The sequence below is a fragment of the Triturus cristatus genome, chromosome 3_2, assembly GCF_964204655.1.
Source record: "Triturus cristatus chromosome 3_2, aTriCri1.1, whole genome shotgun sequence".
Taxonomy (NCBI): domain Eukaryota; kingdom Metazoa; phylum Chordata; class Amphibia; order Caudata; family Salamandridae; genus Triturus; species Triturus cristatus.
Window position 1 is genome coordinate 849,514,614 of NC_140584.1, and position 16,076 is coordinate 849,530,689.

The following is a 16,076-nucleotide window of genomic DNA, read 5'->3' on the forward strand; positions in this document are numbered from 1 at the left end:
TCAGACTGCGAGAGACAAAATGGCGGCCGACACTTCCTGGTTTCGACCGATTCGAATGTTTACTAATATCTAACAACCAATCAGAATCGCGCTCGCGCACGGCAGCGTGCGCGTACGGTAAGCTTACGGTACGCGCTCGGAGCGCGCCTATAGATATATATATTGATTTAAATGCTATTTTCTCAGGTAATACTGAACAGATTTACACCAGACCTGCAAAAGGCACATCCCTGACCTGAGGACTACCTCTCTGCCAAATTTCAAGTAATTCTTGGACTAAAGGTCCTATGGAAAAATGCATGGGGAAAACGCGTTTTGGGACCCCCCCTTTTTCTCAGCCCCCGCTTGACGAATCCCCCCGAGACTTTCAGGGAAGGAGCGGAGCGGAGCGCCCCACCTATTTTGAAAATTAGGCGAGGATTCGTCAATCGGTGCCAAATTTATTCAAAATAGAATGTTGCGGATTTCCTATGGAAACACGGTCCTAACTATATACTGGCTACCGCCAGTAGATTATATATATATATATATATATATATATATATATATATATATATATATATATATATATATATATATATATATCTCACACATACACACACACATTTTTGTATATATAAAATACATGATACAAAGGCATGCCCACAGACTTTTGACCCGGTTTGTAAGAGCTTCCTGACCTGTATAACGGCTACACCCCTGAAATTATCAGAGATCAATTATATATACACACTATATACAAATATCGTTACGTTTCAATGTTTTGCTGACCGCTGTGGTGCTCCTGATCGACGGCGGGCGGCTCGATGCAGACTCGTCCAGTCTGCTTTCACATTTCCACAATCCTTTTCTTGTATTTCATAGAAGGGAGCCACACCATCGAGCTATCCAACAAAAACTATCTTTATTACAGCTACTGATTGATGCGTTTCAACCAACTCCGCAGTCTTGATCACAACGGGCGCCATTTTTCTAAATCTATTTAAAGTGCATAGAGCTTTCACAGTGATAGACAACAGTGTTTGCTTTCCAGTCGCAATAGTCTTTTTTTTCTTTTTTATGTGGTTTCCTTTTTGTATATAACATTTTATAACTTTTTACAATGCCTAATTACATTTTGCCTCCCTTAATCTTTCATATGTTTTCCACACCAGGTCTTCTCAAATCTAATCAGGACGCATTACATTTCTGCATATATCATTTTTACAACACGAGCATCAAAGTGCTATACATGTGTGTGTGTGTGTATATCAATGTGTAACCCACTATTCATTTTCAAACCAGACATTTAAAATGTATATGCGTCATTTCTTACATTCATGCCCTGTAGGCACATCTCACTGAAAGAGAGCGATTTCATTATATGCACTTAGAAAACGATTATCATGGATGCAATACCATAGTCCCCATTCTCATTATTTAGCCCATGTGGGAATGCATCTATTCCTTTTCTTTGCTATGTGTTATAATATACATAAAGTGCTCAAGCCCAAGTGCTTTTAAATAAGTGTTGCCAATAAAAACAAGGTTAAATACATAGAAACTCTTTAAACCACACCCAAACTTTACTGCTTGTCTTACACATTCTCCATACGGGATAATAGATATTAAATTTCTAGGATGGAAGCAAATGGCGTGAAGAAGGGAATTGCCTGCTGTCGGCTTTCTAAAGATCTTTGTTTCCGGCATTTCATCTTTCACGAATACTGTCAGATCTGAAAAAGTTAACTTGCTGTTTACTTATCTCATTTGTAAATTACAAGTTGAGCTCATTCTGATTTTTTCTCTGAGCAAAACACTGTGCACTCTCCACAGATCCTCTCCAGATAATAAATAGGTTGTCAATAAATCGTTACCAGAGAACAACTTGATTCTGCTATTCTTCTGGATATTCAAATGGGAGCGAGCACCTGCTCCTCACACCAGCCCATACGCAAATTTGCATAGTTGGGGACGAAGCAGGTGCCCATCGCCATGCCACGTGTTGGCCTAACCAATTCACCATTGAAAAGAAAACAGTTGTTCATAAGACATTAATCATTTTCATTAACATCTGTGTGTGCCTCCAAAAATGAAATGCAAAAAGAACAATTGATGGACAGAATGCTTAACAATGTGAAACCTTCACCCAAGTAGAGAGATCTGGGCCTAAATCCACTTTGTTTTTAGCTCCCCATGCCATTCCAGTTCAAACCCAGCCATATGCAAATCAGTCTTGACCCTGCTCCCTGTGGGAACAGTTCAGCCTGAACTGTCAGGTCAGGTCCACCCTGGACCAGTAACAAGCATCCTTGTTACGGTTGTGCGGTATCACCCAGGTTAGCTTTGCTTCAGTCGCATGGAGGGAAGGGGATCCATGTTTCCCTAGAAATTTAACATCCAGTATTCCGTATAGAGAAAGTATAAGAGTTAAAAGAAATGTTATCAACAAAAAGGAATAAGAAACAGCCTTGGTAGAAAAGATAGGGAGGTTTAGGCAGAGAGGATATTTGAAAGAGATCATAGAACATACAGAAAGGAAGGTGAAACAACATTTGAGAGAACTACTGTACAACCCTTAACAATGCAAAAAATGCCCTAATTCCAGGAAGATTACATCCTTCAGCAGACAAGAAGGTGAGATATGAAAGATCTTACAGAAAAACTGACACCTTAGACGTGATCCAGTGATAGGAAAATTGGTTCCTAAGAAACCTGACCTCACATTTAGGAGGGCAAAGTCAATGCAGGACTTTATAATAAAAAGCGGCCAGGAAGATTTAAGAAGGCCAATCTGGCTAGGGTAAATCAATGGATTTAGAAAATGTAGCAGATGCAAGGCTTGTCTTCATGGCAACCACACTACCAAATATGAATTGCTGTTGGAGAACAGGAAGTTGAAAATCAGAGGACAAAATGCTCTGGAGCAGCCTTCAAAATCATCTCATACTTGAGGTAAATCTACTAAATTTTGGCAAGAGCTAGAGTGGGACCTCTTGAACTCAGCTTATGATTAAGAGAGAAATTCTTCTATTTTCTTCACTTAACTGGGTCTATAATTCTTCTGGTCTTCCACTCAGATTAACTCAAGTCATCCACTGATAGGAGCAATCATACACCTAAACCCAGTATGCATTTCTCCTGTTCTGTGTGCGTTATGAATGAATAAATAAAACATTTATTTAGCGAGTAGCTACCCGAAGGCATCCCAGCGCAGATAGCAGTACATTCAAAGAACTCTGAGCGGCATTAGGGAAAAAGTAAGGTTTTAAGCAATTTCCGGAAGGCCAGGTGGTTGGCCTCAAGGCGAACATGAAAGGGGCGAGAATTGCATAACCTGAAGGCATTATAGGAAAAAATATGGCGCCCACTTCTTGACTTTCAGATTCTAGGGACTGTGGCCAGATGACGATTGTCCGAGCGCAGGCCCCTGTTCGAACAATAAGGCAGAATGATAGATCGATTAATGGGCGGTCCCTTCCCTGCTAATGTCTTGTGTACGATACACAGAGCCTTAAACTTGGTTCTCTCCTGTATGGGAAGCCAGTGGAGAGTAGCGAGAGCAGGCTTTGCCGATTGGTGGTTGGGAATCCTCAGGAGCATATGTGCTGCACAGTTTTCAACAATCTGTAATTTAGTAATGGTATCACGTGGAGCTCTTAAGTAGATTCCATTGGCATCCACGCACTAACATTTCTACAGCATGCCAAGGCATATGTAAATAATATCAACTTGCACTCTCCATATACTATGTCAAGCAATGTGCACCTCACACCTATGGAATATCCTTGCTCCTCACCCATTCAAAGTTGTGCGACACATTTAAACAGGAATGTAAAGCGCTTTACAAATATCCTCAATAAATAAATAAAACCTAAATGAAGGCACCATGTTGGATCAACACTTAGAATGTCTGCTACATCTAAGAGTTGCAGTGGGTGATTCTGGTTATGTGGACACCCAGCTGCTAGAAAGAGACCAAAAGCTTAGTGGCTAAATGGTTCTCTAGTTGTTAATTGAGAATAAGAGTGCCACATAACCAGACAAACTGGTGACCTACTCTAGAAATTAAAAAGGGTTTTGAACACTGCCATCCCACCCAAGATGCCCAGTGAACAAAATTACATGTTGAGGCTCCGTTTCATCAATGGATAAAGTTATTTATAAAGCAAAAATGTACACCCCAAAGCTGAAATCTCTTTGCCCTATAGAAATATTGTGATGAGCATAAACATGAGACATAATTACCATTACAGCACATTAATAAGTCAGGCCTTAAGAGACTCTGTTGAGTTTAGTAAATTGAGTTCCTCTTTTAAAAGCAGGAGAAACTTATTCCACCACTGTACACCTAGAACACTAAAGGATCGTGTTCTAAGACTTCATAAATCAAAGTATTGAAAGAGGTCTCTCCCCCAAATTCAGAGTCTTGGCATTGAGATGGCCTATACTTCACAATTATGTGAGTCAAAGAGTAAGCATGATCAGCGTGGCCTATATTATGCATAATACAGTGACTTAAAAAATATTCTTTTTCTAACTGGAAGCCAATGCAGGGGCGTAACAGGCCACCGCAGCGCGGAGGGCCCCAAGCTCCAGGGGGCCCCCTCAATTTTTGTTACGCCAGAGAGCCAATGCAGTTCCAACTGTGCACCAACACAAACTCAGAATTCTTGAGTCCCAATATCAGATGAGAAGCTCAATCCTGAGTGTTAAGTCTATTTAGGAATTTTGTGGAAGGCACAAGAAAGGACAAATTCTGATAATCAATCCTAAAATATATTACACCAATTATTCTAAAAAGATCTTGTGAACACAAAATAGAAAGGTAAATAGCCTGAGAAGAACTTTCACCTGAAAAAGATTTTCAAAACTGATGCAGCATGTTGGACTAAGGACAAGTCATGATCAAACACTAAATCCAACTTACACATACCTGGAGTGGGCACAAGGAAAGTGCTGACACAAAAAGCAAGAGAAGCAAATCTTTTAGGCTGGATTAATTGTCAGAAATAACTACACAGATAGTTTAAATTAATCCACCATCTTTGATGGTGGAACCAAGCTTTAACAGAGGGTGAATTCCAACAGTGCTCTGCAGTACTTAGACCTTATGTAGTAACAGTGTGAAATGTTTAGGGAGTGGGGGGACTCCACTTACAAATTGGTCCAAAATATTGGTGGCTACTTACTGAAGTTGGACTACTTCATCCTTTTTGAGCTCCCATTGGTAGCTGCGTTCTCTTAAAGTCGCCAGGTTCGCTTTCAGTTGAGATTCCATCTCGCTGAGCTGTAGACGGTAAGCAGTGTTCTCTTCCCGGGCCACAGTGTTTTCTTGTTCAATAAACTGTGTACAAAAAAAATATATATTTTCTTTATTACCATTTCTTATTTGCAACACTCATGCAGCAGACACTTAGGAACATTTTGGGGTGGAGGCAAGATAAGCATAAAGGGCCTGTTTAACAAACGGCACTCTGTAGAGAATGTGTTAATACTAGAGAAGTACAAAAAACTTACCACAAAGTGATATTCATAAACTGCACTTCTGAAGTAATTAACACTTTTGAGTACGTTTATTACTTTTCGGTATTCACAAACAACACTTTTACAGTAACTTAAACATTGGTAATAACTTACACTTGTGAGGTAAGTCCCTATCTCATTATTTTCCATGGGAGGGTGTTGCAGTGCCAGTGGTTTGCCATGTGTAGTGCTGGGCTTACTACAAAAGTATAAGGTCATACGAAAAGTATGGTCTTACTCCTGACAAGTAAAGGGACCAACTTAGGTCTAGAAGTAAAACTGATGCACAAACTTGGTTAGATTCTTTTTGCAGATCGGATGATTGGGTGAAGGGCAGTAATTTGACAGATTTTCAGGGGCTCTACAATAGGATTGTGTGGGGGCACTTGTCTAGTGTTTGTTTTGCAGAACTGCGCCAGCATTTGACTGATAGTTAGTTGACTGACCCCCAGGAAGCTTGCTATGGAGGTGTACCGCTGGGTGAGTACCAGGGTCCACAAGAAGGTGTATGGGGGCCCTTTAGAGAACTCATTCTCTTTACCCTTGGTTCCCCACTCTTCAGCTGGGGACCCTGCCCACCTTTGGCGGAGCAAAGGTGGGCAGGGTCCCCAGCTGAAGAGTGGGGAACCAAGGGTAAAGAGAATGAGTTCTCTAAAAGGCCCAAAACTAGTACCCAGGGCAAGTATTCCCGCCCCCAAGAGAAAGGAAACCATGGGTCTCTTCAGGAAAGCCTGCAGAGGCGGGACCCTGTAAGTGCTTTCCATGTGACCAGGTGGGTCACATGAAGGGGGAACCCAAATGACCCAAAGGGGCACAGCCACTCACCGGTGGGCAGTCCAAGGTGTTTGCTACTGCAGCGCTTGGGAAGGAGAGGTTCCCAGAGGAGGGTGGTGTAGGAAGCTGGCTCTGTATATACTATACCAAAGTGAGGTATAGTGTGCACAGAGTCCAGTGGAACCCCAAAGGTAGGCAGAGGTAACGTTAGAAAGAATCTCACTCTCTATTTGTGGTAGTGTGGTCAAGAAGTAAGGCAGTATCAGAGGACAGTGTTAAGCATCTGTTGTACACACTCAGTCAGCAAATGAATTCACACACTCAAAGACTGAACTTCAGATCAATTGTACGAGTTACTTACCTTCGGTAACTATGTATCTGGTAGAGACGATTTTAGCCGCAGATTCCTTCACGTAGAATTATCCCCAGGCGTGAGACTGGATCCGAAAACGTTTTGCCACAGCATCCCTGCGCGCCGGGGGCGGGGCGATATCACGTGACTCCGCCCAGGCGTCGTCTGCATACATGACATCAGCGAGGTCACATAAGACCCGCCCCAGCGCGCCCACGTCAGTTTTCTTCAGAGAACTTTTCCGCACTACAACGCGGAACCACCAGATAAACTGTGGGAGTATGGAAACAGTGTGCGAAGAGCAGAAAAAGTGGAAAGAAACGGTGACTAACACCACCACCAGGGTAGTGCCAACACCGCAGACCCAAGGGCAGGGAAACGAGAGAAGAACAAGCAGAAAATCTGCGCAGCCACCCTGCCCGCACATAGACAAACTCCCATCCCTGCGCCCGAAGGGAAAAACAGGCATAAAAGTCATGGCACACGTAGGAAGCCCACCCCCCCTAATCCTGAGCAAGGAATGGGACCAGTCCCAAGACAGACAGGGACACCAAGCCACCCCAACCTAGAGGGAAACCACCCACAAGAGCAAAATATGGCCAGAGGACCCTCAAACCAGAGGATAGCAATGGAAGGAGGTGAGGGAGGACAAGGATAGAAGCAATCCCCCCCAAACCTGGAGTAGCCAGAGCAGCAGGGCACCGGCACACCAAAACCCCATCCTCCAAAGAACCAAGGGAGGAATGAACCGCCCCCAGACGGAGCCACCCTTCAAGAACAAGAAAGGCACTCACAGGAGACACAGCTCCCCACCGGGAGGCGAGTACCAAAGACCAACCCAAGGGTCCTCGCAGAATAGAGGAGGAAGGGCGGGCTGTGAAGGAATCTGCGGCTAGAATCGTCTCTACCAGATACATCGTTACCGAAAGTAAGTCACTCGTACATCTGATAGAGACTACTAGCAGCAGATTCCATCACGTAGAATAGATACCCTAGCAATACCCCCTGGGAAGGAGGGTCTGCGAAAGGACCCCTCCAGCCAAAGCAGAACAGAGGGCCCCACAGGGTAGAACCAGGCCAGGGGAACCCCCACAAGCAGTACCCCACCGACCCCAAGGGGACATAAGAGGGAAAGAAGGCTGAAGAGGCTCGTGTGCTCACAGCAGAGGAACCAAGGGCAAGGACGGAGAGGCCGAAGCACCCCACTCCCCCACAAGGCAACATAGCTTCCGCCGAATGCCAAGACAGGAAGACAGAAGAAGAAGAAGCCTAGAGGGCCCAAAGAAACCAAGGAGAAGGCGGCGAGCCCATTCCAGATGGAGAGCAGCCTGCTAGCCAGAACAATGCCAGCAGTCAAGGCCAGGAGCAAGAAGAACAGTCCGAGGCCCCAGGAAGACCAAGTAGGCAACTCCTGACAAGGGAGAACACTGGGATATCCCAGACCGCAGAACGGGAGCAGGGAGAGGAGGAGAGGCATGGGCCACCACCACGAGTGGCCGCGCACACGACCTCAGGAAGCAAAAGCAACATACGTAAACACCATGGAGAACAGGTACCCGAAGGCGACCAGAACCCTCCAGCAGAGCGCAAGCTATATGACAGCTACCATAACCCCACATGGGGCAAGTGAAGTCCCAATATATGGGAACCCTCTATGGAAGAACTTCCGCAGCAGAGGAAGAAACAAAAGAAACACGGGGGAAAAAAAAAACCCCACTACAGGCTTGACAGCAGCCCAAGCAAGCAGAAGGCCCAATCTCAGGGCCAAGTCTGCGCAACAACTCCTGCAGAACTCACACACAACAACAAAGGGGCCGTCAAGCAGCCAACAATGACAAAGTCCCAAGGAAGGTCGTAAACCGCAAAAAAACCATTCTCCACAACCATAACAGCCGGCCTAAGAAGGCCCAGAAGCAACCCTAACTCAGAAGTCACTGAGGAGTGGACGGAGGAGGAGGACAGAGCCCTGCCAAGAACCTCTGGATGGTGGAGTCGGCCGGAGCATGAAACAACAGACTGCCACCAAATGGGAGATCAATGAGCCTCCCCGAATATTTTCGGGGAAGATGCCGCCCCGAAGCCAAGCATGGTGATGGAGTGCGACTGAGGAAGCCATGGCCCGGCCCAGCACCTCAGAGATGTCCAGAGCAGAGCAGAGAATAAATGCCCCAGCTCCCGGCCATCCAATGCATGGTGCCGCAAATCCACCTGAGCAGACTCCTGGGACGCTGCAGATCCCAGAGACTCAGCAGAGTCCCACAAACAGGAGGAGGCCCTAGCCAGCACACACAAGGTGTTAAGGGCCTGCAGGGCCGTGCTGGTCGAGGCGAAAATGTTGCGTCCCCAAGTGTCCATCCAGCGGGCCTCTCTGGATGGCGGAGCCAACAGGGTCGGCAGGGAGGGAAATGCAGTCCTCAGAAGGGGGCTGGTGGCTGAGGGGTGAATGGACAGGCACGCAGGGTCAGGCGGTGTCGGAAGGTGCCGATGCAGAAATGAGGAGGCACCGGGTCGCCGGAGGCAGGACGCCTCCAAGCCCCCGTCAAGGCAGAAAGGAGCAACCCTACAAAGGGAAGCAAAAATTCCCTCCCACCAGAGCCCTGGTGGAGGACCTCCAACAGATGGTCTGCCGGAAAGTGAGCCACCGGGTCACCCATGCGCAGGATGCCCACTGCCATGGACACCCGTAGGGCCCCGCGGTGGGGAAAGCAGCTCCTCTGTGGGCGATGGCTGCAAACTAAGGCGGCCGTCCCCGAGGCCAAGCGGGCCAGGCAAGGGCCAGACCTGGAAGTCAGGAGGAGCCGAAGAATAAGGAACCTGCTGCTCTTCTGACAAACACCCCTGTCCCAGGAAGGGCAGGGAGCCACCCTTCGATGCCGGTGAAAAGGACACCACACGGCAACCAGTCTCCGGGAGGGACGATACCAATATGCAGCCTGCCTCCGGAGAAGGAGCGTCCGAAGACGAATCTGCGGTACGACTTCTGCGCGGAGCTGTAGAGTTCGCTGCTTGAGGCAGGCCACCGGCGCCATCCGGCGTCACAGGGCAAGGGACCTCCAAGTCTCCCCGCACCAGAGACCGGAGCGGTGACTGGAGTGGAGCTGAAGCCGCACCGGCCCCAGAGCGGCGCCAGCCCAACCCCCGCCGAGGCAACCACCTGCGTGGAGGAACGGGATGGGCCCAGGGAGGGGCCCGAAGCCCTCCGCACGCCGTGGCCGAGAAGGAGGCGAAGGTCACCCGGCAACCCCTGTGGCGGTGCCAAGGACGATGCAACCTCCAACTTGCCCTCCAACGAGGCAGCCACCTGCAAGGAAGTACGAGAGGGGCCCGGAGAGGGACGAGGGGTACGCCCTCGACCCGGAGCGGGACGAGAATAGTCCACTGGCCCCTGCGGCTCCGCACGGTCCAGCTGCTTCCGTAGCGGCTTCACCTCGGCCTTAGACAGGACCACCCTGCCAAGGGACCGAGAGGGGCTCGGGGATGCAACCCGAGCCCTGGCGACCTCCCGCAACACCTCAGGGACCCCCGAGGGGGTTTGCGGCGAGGCAGAGACGCCGTGGCCTGAAGGAGGTGCCCCAGGGGAGCCGCACCCCAACTGCACCACATCCTCCAAGCCTGGATCCGATTCATTCGGTGACAGGGCCGGAGCTACCGGTGGCGCTGCAGAGGGCCCTGCGCAAGGTGAGGGATCCGTCGATGCCCCAGGAGGGGAAGGAGGAGGAAGCACCAGCGAGGCCTGCAAAGCAGCCGCATAAGTCTCCATCTGGACTCTCGAAACCCCAACACCGGGAAACGGTGGATAAGAGGACACGCGGGCCGCATCACCCGCGGAGTTTCCATGCCCCCGGTAGGCTGAAAACCAGCCACCGGGGACGAACTCCGACACTTACCCACCGGGGAGCGTCGCTCATGTGACATCGGAGAAAGGCGAGGACGACGACCACGGCTGGACCTGAAGCCGTCCGCTGAAGCAGACCGAGGGGAGGACATCTACCTGGAGAGACGCGCCGAGAGAAGTTTCATTCGGCGCTCCCGCCGAGACTTCGGCTTCAACTTCTGGCACGCCGCACAATCTGAGGAGCCATGATCCTCCCCCAAACACCACGCCGACATAAGACGCCCACAAAACGTGCAAGATTTAAAGCCCAAAGACATTCGCACAATGTTTCTACCAAAAAAGAATGGAAGAAAGAGGGCCTTAAACATATGCCCGCAGTAAGGAACGGATCCGCGTTGCACGCGGAAAAGGGAAAAAACGGACGTGGGCACACTGGGGCGGGTCTTATGTGACCTCGCTGACGTCACATATGCGGACGATGCCTGGGCGGAGTCGCGTGATGTTGCCCCGCCCCGGGCGCGCAGGGATGCTGTGGCAAAAAGTTTCCTGATCCAGTCTCACGCCTGGGGATAATTCTATGTGAAGGAATCTGCTTTTAGTAGTCTCTATCAGATGTTTGTGTATAAAAATATTCTTTTAGTTATTTTATTTTCAAGAACCAAGCAAGCCTGGCACAGGTAAGCAATAAATACTTTACAGTAGTAATGCAAATGAAATACAGTTTGAATGATAATTGTATATGCACTTTGGTTTGATTTACAGTATGGATGCAGATAAATGCAATACTTCATAAATGCAGTACATAGACTTGAATACGCTTTTTAGTAAAATAGCAGGTAAGTAACTTTTGAGATTACTAGGCTTACACAGAGTAGTATACCTAAATACTATTCTGGGACATTTCCTGAAAACAGGTAAGTAACATCGTTTTTGTTAGATTATGCAGTTTTAAAGAATTTCTTTAGTTTCTCAAACTCCACACTTAAAACTTTTCACAGAAAATCAGACAATGTTATCCTATGGAGGAAAGTAATGTTATCGGTTTTGAGTTAAGTATTTGGTAGTGGGAGTTGAGGTTCTGGAGGTAGACTCAAGGGTCGCCCAGGGTCAAGGATGCACTCTTGTTACACCCTCAGCGGCACTAGGGCGGCCGGGTGCTGAGTCCCAATGTTATCCAATGGGGGATAGGGGCCCTCCGGTTGGTGGCTGCTGGCAAGTAGGCCACTGGGTTTTGGGAGCAAAGCTCCCGGACTTTAGCTCAGGGCAAATGGGGAAACAAATTAGCACCCAAGGTGGACCCTCATTGGCACTAGGGCGGCCAGGTGCAGGGTGCTGTTTTGACGTCGGGCGCCCTGTTTTCAATGGAGAACCAACGGTTTGTAAAGACACTACAGGCTTGGCGACGAAGGTCTTCTGGGTGCAACCACCACTTCGAGAGGTAAGTTAGGGGTTGGTTAGGCAGTGTCGATTAGGGCACACAAGGCCGTGGGGCATAGGGTGCAAAGGGGGCCTTTTGGGGTCAGATCTTCTTACCAGCTCCTGGTCGCGGTTAAGGGGGCCTTCAGAATTTACACTGCAGTGCGTCGGCTTGAGGCAGATCAGGCGTCGCCGGATCTTGGGTCAGGATCGCCGGGGTGACCTCCTCATGGTGTTTGCCCACTCAAGCTGTGGTCGGCGGGTGCAGAGTGGTGCGGATTCGCGGTTTCCGGCCAGGGCCAGAGGTTGCAGGTGAAGGAATCCGGTGTTCACGGGAGACAGTCTTTGGAGTTGAAGGCAGGCAGGTCCTCCGGGGCTTTCGAGGTTGCTGGCTGCAGGACACACCAGGATTTCGCAGGAGCAGGTTCGAGGTGGAGACAGCCCAGTAGGGCTGGGGCCAAGTCAGTGGGTGTCTTCCTCTTGTTAGCTGCTGCACAGCTGTTCGGTCCTTCTTTTTGTAGTTTCTTCTTGTCTGAGGAAGCAAGATTGAAGGCTGACCCTAAATTCTAGATTTAGGGGCGTTACAGGTAGGTAAAAGGCACGGACCAATGGGTCCCTTACCTGGGGTTGGTACACCCGCCTATTATGCCATCCTCCAGTGGGAGGGGGGCAAGAGCCTGTCTCTGGTTGGCTGAATCCCCCCATCTTCAAGATGGCGTGGTCTGAGAGTTGTGCTTCACCACGCCTCCCCCACCTGAGGGGTGGAGTTGGCAGAGGTGGGCACACCTCTCTACCTCACTTGTTTTCCCAACAAGTGGGAACCAGTTGCTGAGAGCCTTTGAAACTTTCCCTTTGTGAATCCTGCCCATCCTAGGGGAAGAGGCTTGGCACCTCGTCCCAGGATGTGCATTGTTTCAGGCCCCAGATAGCAGCAGGCTCTTGACCCGGGGGTCTGGTGGTGGCAGCTGAAAGCAGCCACTCAGCCTGAACACTGGTGGTAGGTTAGTTTTCAGGGGGCATCTCAAAGATGCCCTCTGTGTGCATTTTTCATTAAATCCCACACTGGCATCAGCATGGGTTTAATGTGCTGAGAAGTTTGATACTAAACTTCTCAGTTCTTAGTGCAGCCATTATGGTGCTGTGGAGTTCGTAATGACAAACTACCAGCACCATATACTCTTAATGGCAGCACTGCACTTACAATGTCTAAGAATAGCCTTAGACACTGTAGGGGTACAGGGCTCATGAACCTGTACCCTCACCACTGGTATAGTGCACCCAGCTAGAGGGGTGACTGACCTATTTCATGGCAGTGGGTTGTAGGCATGGCACACAGAGATGCGTGCCATGTCGACTCTTCACTTTGTAGTGCACCAAAACACACAGCCTGCAAAGGCAGTGTGCGAGTGTAGTGGTACAGGACCTCTAAGGGAGGCACAATAAGTGCTGCAGCTCTTAGAGGCCTTCTCTGGTCACAGTGCCCTGGGTACCTGTGGTACCATTTACCAGAGGGTGACCTGTGGCCAGAGATGCCAATTGCAGTTTTAGGGAAAGAACATAGGCCCAGGGTACCGGATTAAGCGGGAGCCCAAGGCATACTCAGTCAAAGTACATCAGCAATTCAGCAAAAAGTGGTGCCAACAATGCAGAAAGAAGGCACTTTCTCACAGGTGCGGATCCCGCAGAGATGACCCTTGTCTCACTAAGGAACAGTGAGATGGTCCAGAGAAGCCTTGTGCCTGCAAACACGAACAAGTGCATTGCCTGGGTGACCATCAGTGGGAAAAGAGTAGAGGCTCTGAGGTACTGGAGCCAGTGTGACCTCAGTCTGGTATTACCTGGTATCTGAGGAGCAAATAGTCCCCATGGCATTCCATCAAGGAGTTGCTGTAGACAACTCAGAGCGCCACGGTAAGGTGGCGCAGGTTTGCTTTGAGTGGGCGGGGTTCTCCGGTCCCATGAAGGTGGTTAAGAGCCCCACAATGCCTGTAGATGGTCTGCTAGGTAACGACCTGGAGCAGTCCTTGTGGAAGGATGTGGAGCTCAGGTCTCACTGGAAGATTTTGGTTTTTCCAGAGTGGGCATGGTTGACAACTCGGTCCATGGCAGCCAGAAAGGGTGATCAGTTTTACTTGGAGCCTGAAACAGTGGCCCAGTTGCCTGCCAAGAGAAAGTATAAGGAGCGTGGGAAACCTGCTCCAAGAAGTTCCCACAGTCCGGGAGGTGTTGAAGGAGATGCCCTGTAACATACAGGGAAACAAGTGGTCGAACTGGGGGACCTGTCTGAGCTGACTCATTTGCAGCAGTTGGGAGGTCCCACCAGGAAGGAGTTCTGCAGGGAGCAGAAGGAATTCCCTTCTCTAGTTGGTCTGCGGTAACAGGCTGAATACCAGGCAGCTGGGATCCATCTGGATCACACTGGATCTACTAGGAGAATAGTCTCCTATATAGCAAGCCTAAGGTCGCTGAGCCTGGGTCAGCCCGTGTGCTAGTGGTACACCAGCGCTTCAGGATCTTCTTACTGGGTCTGGCTCACAAGGTCCCTTTGGAAAAACATTTGGGGCACGACAAAACCGTTGACAGGATTGTCACCCACTTCTTTTGGCCTCAAATATGAAGGCAGTCAGATGCATTTTATATGTCTTGCCAAACTAGCCAAGCAAACGGTAAGAGCGGGAGGAAGTGTAAGGCTCCTATCCAACCTTTTTCGGTTGTAGGCACCCCTTTTGAGAGAGTGGGGATGGACATTGTGTGGCCTCTGGACCCAAAGACAGCCATGGGCATCAGGTACATCCTGGTCTTGGTGGACCATGTCACCTGGTACCCGGAGGTATCCCTCTGAGGACAATGGCGGCACCCGTGGTGGGCCGGGCGTTGATGGGGATCTATTCCGGCCTGGGGTTCCCCAGAAAGGTTGTATCCGACAGAGGTAACAATTTCATATCCAAATATATTACAGCCCTGTGGGAGGAGTTTGGTGTATCCTACAAGTTCACCACTCCTTACGACCCCCCAAGATAACGGTTTGGTGGAGATTCAACCAAACCCTGAATGCCATGATCAAGGGTCTGACCGACCCCATGAAATGTAAGGGGAATGTCCTCTTACCATGCCTTCTCTTTGCTTACAGGGAGGTAGCACAGAATTCATTAGTGTTCAGTCCATTTGAGTTGCTGTATGGGCACTCTGTGAGAGGACCTCTCAGTCTAGTGAAAGAAGGGTGGGAGACAGCTCCCAGGACCCCTCCCCAGGATGTATTTAGCTACATGCTGGCCTTTAGAAACCAGACTAGGGTCTACTGGGGCCATCAACCACATTTTCTGACGAGGTTGAAACTCCACCAGAGTGGCTTCAGGAAACTCGTTCGGGCGAACATGGAAGCCAGCCAGATAGAGATGAAACATTGGTACGACCAGAATGCCACTCTTGTAGAGTATCAACCTGGTCAGAAAAAGTGGGTGGTGCCCCAGTTGAGCCTTTTGCTCTTCAGTGAACTAGGCCTTTTGAGGTGGTGGAGCGCAACAGTGATGTCACCTACCTGGTAAACTTGCAGACTCTCAGGAACCCTTTGAGGGTCCTACAAGTGAATCGCCTCAAACCTCACTTTGAGAGGTCTGAAGTAAGCATGCTCTTGGTGACAGATGATGGCCTGGAAGAGGAGAGTGAACCTCTTACTGGCCTCCTGTCTGCCCAGGAACATCATGGGTCAGTGGAGGGTGTGAACCTATCCTGACCCCGGTGCAGCAGAGTAACTGTCGCCAGCTGTTGGGACACTGTTCTCCCTGACCCCAGGTGTCACCCACTGTTGTACCCATGATGTGGACTCTGAGGACAGTACTCCTGTGAAGTACAAAATTTACAGTTTGACTGACCGGGTTAAAGCCTGCATCAAAGAAGAGGTTTCTAAGATGTTGGCATCCGATAGAGACATCTAGCCGCAGATTACTTACCTTTGAACTTCCAGGCGTCAGGCTGGATATGGAATATTTCTTAGCAATACACCTGCATGGCAGTAGATGGCGTCGGTCGACTCAGTGTGACGCCGTCGGCTTCGTGTTCGTCGTAACGTCTGCGTCGTCAATATAACCGTCACTCTGGCGCACGGACGTCAGTTCTTTTCTTTCTTTGCCATTAGCGATGTTCCGTTGAAGAGAGCTACCCTCTGTCCTTTTTTGACACTTTTTTCAACATTTT

General features: G+C 49.2%; 1 protein-coding gene across 4 annotated transcripts in view; it reads right to left on the minus strand.

Annotated features, from left to right (window-relative positions):
- The window catches only part of SPAG5 (sperm associated antigen 5), a 577,046-nt gene that overhangs the window by 329,643 nt on the left and 231,327 nt on the right, over positions 1-16,076 (minus strand). For all 4 annotated transcript variants that reach the window (XM_085649122.1, XM_085649121.1, XM_085649120.1 and 1 more), the window contains one exon: positions 5,172-5,326. In XM_085649122.1, coding sequence (XP_085505248.1) covers positions 5,172-5,326 — 155 coding nt within the window. The remainder of the gene's footprint in view (positions 1-5,171; positions 5,327-16,076) is intronic.